Here is a 7,924-nt window from a genome sequence, read left to right on the forward strand (position 1 = left end):
TGTGCCAAAGTCACCGACCGATTATTGGTCAAATAAATAGTCAGCAATATTCCGCGTTCTGGAGCAGTGTAGCGTAACATTGTTTATTAACGAGTATTTTGCATGTCTTTACTACACAAATGTCAAAACAGAACTGACGTTAGGCGCCAATCGCAAAATGTATAGCATTTTCTGATAGGAGGATTACTTTAGCGCCACCTGGTACAAGGCAATTTTGAAAAAAAAGACAAATTTTTTGGTCGACTGTAAATGCCAACGATAGGACGAATAATATACAAGAAATTTTATAAAAAAAATAAATAAATAAATAAATTTTAATAACTAACAATTTATTTTTTCAAATACTTCTGCTAGAATAATTGAGATACCTTTCTGGGAAAAGTTTAATGATTTTTGACAAGCTGAAATTTACTAGTATTAGGATTGCATGTTTGGCTGGTGGGAACTGAGATCTGATGGATAAGATCTAGAAAGGCGTACGTGAACCAAAAAAATTTTAAAACGAAGAACTTTTACTTTCGTAAATACCGAAGATATGATGAAAAACGTAAAAGGCGACCCTTACGTTCGGCCCAAAGAAACATAAACTTTTTTACTTTCGTAAATACCGAAGATATGATGAAAAACGTAAAAGGCGACCCTTACGTTCGGCCCAAAGAAACATAAACTTTTTTTTGGAATTACTTTGCAAAACTACTTCAGACTCAGAGGTGTATAGCAATTTGTTTTTCTTTTTTTTTGATGGTCTAATGTACATATAATGTACACGGTCTCGGTAGTCTAGCGTAAGCGCACTAGCCGGCCATCCCAGAGGTTGTGGGTTCGAATCCCATCTAAAGCACGGTCCTCGCACTTTTCCAGACTTACCCACTTTCCTAGTTTCTCATAAAAAAAAGATAAAAAAATAAAAATAATAATAATAATAATTTCATTCCTCAACCCCCTCAACAACCTTATCCTTCCGAACCTTACTACCGCACAAAAGTCAACGCATTACTTGCATTGTGGCTGCTAAAATAAGCAAAAAAAAAACACAGTTACACATTGCAACAGTGGTGCCAGCAAGCGTGCAATCGAGGTAATAGCGCAGACACACCAAATTTAGCAAAGTCCTCAACCACCTGTGTAATCCTTCTGCCAGAAAAATGTGAAACACAGATGACGCTCCAAGCAGTAAGAAGGCATTGTTCCTAAGCAACGACAGGTGGGTATTCCCACTACTTAGGACTGGTAGCGGCAGGTTAATCACCAGAAATCAAATAGAGTAACAAGACTGAGTTTTGTCGAGACCCAACGCTCTCGAGTGGAGTGAAAAAGGAAAAAATAATGTACATATAAATATAAATAAACATAAACGTGGAGGCACCTTTTTACGCGATCGAACAAAAATATTAAATTTTTATAATTAATGCTTGATAGCTGTAGTCAACAAATGATTTTTAAAGCCTTACTCAATACAGGCAAATTTCTACTATTGTTTTTTATTCACTCTTTTTCAGCTCAAAATTATAAACAAAAAATTCGCAAGTATCAATTTGTTAATACACAAAGCGCCTAGCAATTACAATTCTATTCGAGAGCTTCTGAGTTGCGAGAATAAATAAATGAGCGACTTCACAGCGGAGCGCAGATCGAAAAACGTGTGCCAATATTAATCTTCTCATGTTCGAATGTGTGTACGTACATTTGCCTGTACCTATAATCCAGTTTTGCTAATCTATTAACATGAGAAACAAACTTGCAAGTCATTAGCGGCAGTGCGCTAAGTATCAGCAGCCAACAAAACGAGAACTAATTTTTAAGTGATTTACGTTGAGCAAATTGAGGCAGAATATTTGTTGTACGTTTTCTATTTTTTACCCAATTTGTGGTAGAGATGACGTAAAATGTATTTGAGAAATACCAAAATTTTGTTGTGACTTTTCAAATGACTCGACACTTTCTTTCTGCACATTTGTTTGCATACACAGAAACATACATACAGACATACATACTCTGTTCATGAAAATATTTGAAGATTTATTTATACTTTTTTTTTGCTAGTGCACTGCTTACGCTATTTTGACGCAACGAAAGCTATGTAAACGTGCCGCTAAATTGGCGCCTGCCCCATTTCTTATCTAAAGCGCAGTGACATGCGCACTACCTTTGCAAATCAGCAACAATACGAGCCCCCTCACTCGCTGAGAATTTGGATATAAAAACCCGTCAAGTCACTCAGTCAAATCATAGTCGTCGCAAAGTGCAACAAGCAGTGGCTTAATACCTAAACAAATTTTTCCATTTTTTGAGTGATAAAAAAATTATCGTAAGAATGAGTTTGGCTGGCAAAAACGTAGTGTTCGTTGGTGGTTTGGGCTTCATTGGTTATGAAGCCTGCAAACAAATAATGGCCAGAGATTTGGCGGTAAGCTGAGGAAGATCACTAATTATGGGCGTATTTTCTACGCCTTCGAAATAAAGAATATTGAATGCAACTTTTAATTATTTGATGAGTGAATATGAGATTCGAATATTCAATAGGAGGAAAATTTTGAGGTTTAATGGAACATGAAAATTGAAAACAAAATGTATTCAAAATTTCAATCTCACGAAGTGTGATAAATAAAATATTGCACAAGTTTTATGGGAACAATAAGAAAAAGTGAATATCCATCTAATTTCAAACAATAAATGAATAAAGAAAAATAATTGAAAACCTGAAAACAATTCAATAATCGAAATAATTTCAAACTTCGAAAATATCATAAAAAACCAGAAATATTAAATATTAATAAAATTTACTAATATATAAAGTTCGGATTTAACCGAAAATATTTGTGAAATCGACTTAAAAATTAAAAAATCGTTACCCCAATAAATATAAAACAAACTTCAAAAAATATTTGAAAAACCTGTAGTAAAAGATATTTAATTTACGAAATTTAGATTCCAAAATAAAAAAAATTTATCAGCAAAGATAGCAACAAAAGAAACTAATTTAAAAATAAAAATCAAAAGTCTTTCAAACAGATAATTAATTCTTTAATTTTGGGTTTTAATGGAAAAGTAGTTTTTTGAATAAATAAAATATTAAGCAATCAAAAATTGCGTTTGATTAAATATTATATAAAAAAATATGTGTGAGCAAAATTAATTAAATTTAAAATATTATTAATAAGATAATAACTACTTACCATCACCAAAATTCAAAAAAATTGAATTAAGAAGTTTCTCAGAATGAAAATTTTTTTAAGTTTGGGCTTAATCAGAAAAATATTTTTCATTCGGATAAAATAAAATACTAAATATTTGTAATACTAAATACTTTATTTTCCTGAAATATTAACTTGGAAAAATATCAAAAATATATAGTGAGAAAATGCAAGGAAAATCTAAAATTTCGAGAATATATTAATTATTTAATAGAAAGGATTCATAAAGGTTTTAAACTAAAAATCTGAAACTGAAAAACGAAAACAATTCCCTCAAATAAACAAGTAAAATTAAATATTAATTGGTTACCTCAGGAAATTTTTTTTCGAACCAACATTGTTTTTTAACTAAAATAAAAAATAATAATTTTAACTGAAATTAAAAAAAAACATTTATAAATAAAATAAAAACAAAAACATTTTCAATGAAATTAAAACAAAAATAAATGAAATTAAAATGAAGCAAAATTTCATACAACTCATAAAAATGCTCCTACGTGAAGGATCTTCCATATCAATTAAAAAGAAATCCAACCAATGAAATTTGAAATTTCAAATATGGAAAAAAATTGTATTACCTGAAAATTCCATCAATGATAAAATCTAGAGAAAAATATTTTAGAGCCAGTAAAAAAAAACAAAAAAGCTTTTCGAAGTAAAATTTAAAGAAAAAAAAAAAAAATAATAGGACTATGAATAAGTTCGTGCGGTTTTACAACAGATGGCGTAACTTGATTATTATTCCATCGATCCACATTTCCAAACATTCATTGGAGAGCTACTGTCGTAAGGCACAAACGTCAGTATAAGTTTTTTATTTGAAGCGTAAACAACAATATTTTTACCACACTTGAAAATGTCGAATTTCGTGCCAAATAATGTGTTTTTGCGGGGAATTCTTCTTCATTATTTTAATATGAAGAAAAAAGCAGCCGAAAGTCATCGTATCTTGGTGGAAGTTTATGGTGAGCATGCTCTATCTGAGCGAACGTGCCAGAAGTGGTTTGCACGCTTTAAAAGTGGTGATTTTGGCTTGGAAGACGAAGAACGCGAGGGTGCGCCGCCAAAGTTCATGAATACCGAATTGGAGGAATTGCTCGATCAAGATCCGGCTCAAACGCAAGAAGAGGTTGCAAAAACTTTGGGAGTTGATCAATCAACCATTTCCAAACGTTTAAAAGCCATGGGAATGATCCGAAAGGTAGGCCATTGGGTGCCGTATGAATTGAAGCCAAGAGACGTTGAACGCCGTTTTATGGCATGCGAACAACTGCTTCAACGGCACAAAAGAAAGGGTTTTTTGCATCGAATTGTGACTGGCGATGAAAAGTGGGTCCATTACGACAATCCAAAACGTCGGGCAACGTATGGATACCCTGGCCATGCTTCAACATCGACGTCGGCGCAGAATATTCATGGCCTGAAGGTTATGCTGTGTATCTGGTGGGACCAGCTGGGTGTTGTGTATTATGAGCTACTGAAACCGAATGAAACGATTACGGGGGATGTCTACCGACGACAATTGATGCGTTTGAGCCGAGCACTGCGAGAAAAACGGCCGCAATACGCCGATAGACACGACAAAGTTATTTTGCAACATGACAATGCTCGGCCACATGTTGCACAAGTGGTCAAAACATACTTAGAAACGCTCAAATGGGATGTCCTACCCCACCCGCCGTATAGTCCAGACCTTGCGCCATCCGATTACTATCTCTTCCGATCGATGCAACATGGCCTGGCTGACCAGCACTTCCGTAATTACGATGAAGTCAAAAAATGGATCGATTCGTGGATTGCGGCAAAACCGACCGAATTTTTCACAAAGGGAATCCGTGAATTGCCAGAAAGATGGGAAAAAGTAGTAGTAAGCGATGGACAATATTTTGAATATTAAATTTGTAACCATTTTACGTCAATAAAGTTTGAAATTTCGAAAAAAAACCGCACGAACTTATTCATAGTCCATTAATATTATTCAAAAAAACTTTTTTTTTTCAAAAAATTATTTATAAAAAAATTAAAAAAAAAATTTTTTGAAAAAATTATTTATAAAAAAATTAAAAAAAAACAAAAAGTTTTTTTTGAATAATATAAAAATATAAAAAAATATACAGTTCTTATAGAGAAAAACAGTTTAGAAGTTTAAAATATTGGATATATAAAAAATATTTCGGTTTTAATTCATACAATTACGGCTACGCTAAGTTTTGTTATGTACAGTTATGTTCTTCTTAGATTCCACCAATTTGTTCTTACACAAGTCGAGCTCTACAGAAGTCCTCCAATTTAAACAAAGAATTGGTATAAAATTTATTGTAACATTTACACATTTCTTTTTTAATTAATATTGAAAATTATAAAGAGGAAAATTACCATTCAAAAAGAACACCCATTATTTGATCTTAGTATAGACTACTCAGCCCAAGTATTTAGGATCCTTAATCACTTAATATTCCTTCTTTTGCTCCTTCTACAGTCTTTCTTCGTCTTTGATATTCTGGACAAACCCGAAGCTGTGCAGGCATTACAGGAAATCAACCCAAAAACCAAAGTATACTACACCAAATTCGACATCACCAGCAAGGACTCAATCAAGAGCGCCATTGAAGATGTGGTCTCCAAAGTGCAGTACATCGATGTGTTGATCAACGGCGCGGGCATCTTGGCCGATCCCAATGTTGAGTTGACCTTCAACATCAACTTGATAGGTCCCATCAATACCACCTTCGCCGCATTGCCTCACATGGATAAGAACCAAAAGGGTCGCGGTGGTGTGATTGTGAATATCGCTTCGGTGCTGGGTCTGGAACCATGTTCACCAGCGGCTGTTTACTGCGCATCCAAATTCGGCCTGATGGGCTTCTCGCGCTCACTTGGCGTAAGCAAAAAAAAAAAACACAAAATTTAGTACAAAAAATTTACACTTTAATGATTGCTCAATTCAGTGTATAAAACATAAATTTTTCTTTATCCAATTCAGCATCCCTACTATTTCGAGCACACCGGTGTCGCTGTGGTTACATTCTGTCCTGGCTTGACTGATACACCATTGAAGAACAACATTGGCAGCAAATATACTTTCGACTATTCCAAGGAGATTGGCGAAAAATTGAACTCGACCAAGACTCAGAAACCCGAGGTTTGTGGTGCACACTTAGCTCAAGTGGCGGAGTTGCACGAAAATGGAGGCATCTATATTAGCAACCAAGGTACCCTGACCAAAGTTACGCCTACCGTTTACTGGGAACCAACTTATTAAAGACTTGAAGCATAAATACATCCACAAATTCACATCTATAGACGTAGTCTCATGCCATACGCTTTAACTCTATTATTGGTTAACAACTTGTGATTAGATTTATTTAGTGGAAATAATTTTCAATCAAAAAAATATTCAAAATAAATGAAAACTATTTTTATATATAAAATTTAAGCATTGCACTTTTTTTAAATACATGTCTCACCAATATCTATGGGGCATCTTAATGAGGTGGGACGTAATATGTCTTCCAACTTTGGATGAGTTTTATTTTTTATGCTAAATCGCTTTTTCTCTTCATGCTATCTTCATCATGCATATCTTGCTATGGTTCCCACATCATCCGCGTATGCTTGTCAGCGCGTGCTATTGCTAGTTAGCAAATGAACTAATTCATCCAAAACTAGATCCACCCTCTAGTTCACAAGTGTTCACAAGCCCTACCTGTGGCTATCTCGCGTTATCCCAAAAAGGGGCGGTAGAATTAATACTCCGGTCTAACCCATACCCCGGTCCTACCCAAATGAAATCGAGTCAATCACAACCAAGCTTAAAAATAGAAAATCTTCCGGAAATTATGAAATTGCAAACGACGTATTTAAGTATGGCGGTTCCTCTTTAGTGTCGGAACTACCTAACTTATTTATAAACTATGTATATAGTATGGGTGACTAATTTGCGGCTGTGTTAGCCGCTTTATACTGCTGATGAAGTTCACCAGGCGCAAAAAAGGAATGAGATGGGAGCAGATGCTCAGATGATTCCAATAGGACTCGATTCGCAATAGGATCCGAAGTAATTCCGAGTATCATGGTATGTATACCGCGGATAGTGTAGCGTGAGGATGCCCACAAAATTTGAAAGCTGAGATTTTGTCATCCTCAGAATATCTCTTGAACGCCTCCGATCCAAACGCGGCCAGAAGGATTTCGCGACCTTACACGTTCGTGTACTTGCCCAGCCCTCGCTGAGTTGGCGCAAATCCCATCCTTCCAATAGTAGAACGTAGGTTGTCAAGGGGATCCCGATCGTGTACTTTCGCGGGGACGCTGCCTCACAGGTGCCTTGTCTGGACAGCTCGTTCGCTACGCAGTCACTATGGCTCGGTACCCAGATTAGCCTTATGTTGAAGAATTCTGATACAATCGAAAGTGAGACCAGGCATTTCCTCACCAGTTTCGAGTGCACCATAATAGAGCTTAGGGCCCTAATTGCCGCTTGGCTATCGGAGTAAATATTTATCTTCTTAACAGTTATTACGCAAGTAAGTAGCCAGTCAGCTGCGGCTTTGATTGCGGCTACCTCTGCTTGTAACACACTGCTGTGATCCGGTAACCTGAATTTCAGTTTGATGGGAAACTCTTTTGCAGAATAGTTCTCCTCCAGCCCTACTGTCCAACTCCAGGTGTTACCACCGGTCCAATCCTTCCATGATGGGATATGGGAGAAGAAAGTTCCGCTTGGACTA

The 7,924-nt window shown here is 35.5% G+C and overlaps 1 protein-coding gene across 1 annotated transcript; it reads left to right on the forward strand.

The window, feature by feature from the left end:
• Window positions 1–2,213: 2,213 nt before the first annotated feature.
• On the forward strand, window positions 2,214–6,630 carry LOC128855490 (alcohol dehydrogenase 1-like). Its single transcript, XM_054090438.1, has 3 exons — window positions 2,214–2,407; window positions 5,674–6,075; window positions 6,178–6,630. The coding sequence occupies exons 1-3, from the start codon at window positions 2,315–2,317 to the stop codon at window positions 6,454–6,456; spliced, it is 774 nt and encodes a 257-aa protein (XP_053946413.1). The 5' UTR covers window positions 2,214–2,314; the 3' UTR covers window positions 6,457–6,630.
• The last annotated feature ends 1,294 nt before the right edge of the window (window positions 6,631–7,924 follow it).

Source organism: Anastrepha ludens, chromosome 2 (assembly GCF_028408465.1).
Source record: "Anastrepha ludens isolate Willacy chromosome 2, idAnaLude1.1, whole genome shotgun sequence".
Taxonomy (NCBI): Eukaryota; Metazoa; Arthropoda; class Insecta; order Diptera; family Tephritidae; genus Anastrepha; species Anastrepha ludens.

Coding starts and splice junctions, on each gene's coding strand:
- LOC128855490 (XM_054090438.1), top strand. CDS start 2,315: ATGAGTTTGGCTGGCAAAAACGTAGTGTTCGTTGGTGGTTTGGGCTTC. Junction 2,408..5,673: donor TAATGGCCAGAGATTTGGCG/GTAAGCTGAGGA, acceptor CTCCTTCTACAG/TCTTTCTTCGTCTTTGATAT. Junction 6,076..6,177: donor GCTTCTCGCGCTCACTTGGC/GTAAGCAAAAAA, acceptor TATCCAATTCAG/CATCCCTACTATTTCGAGCA.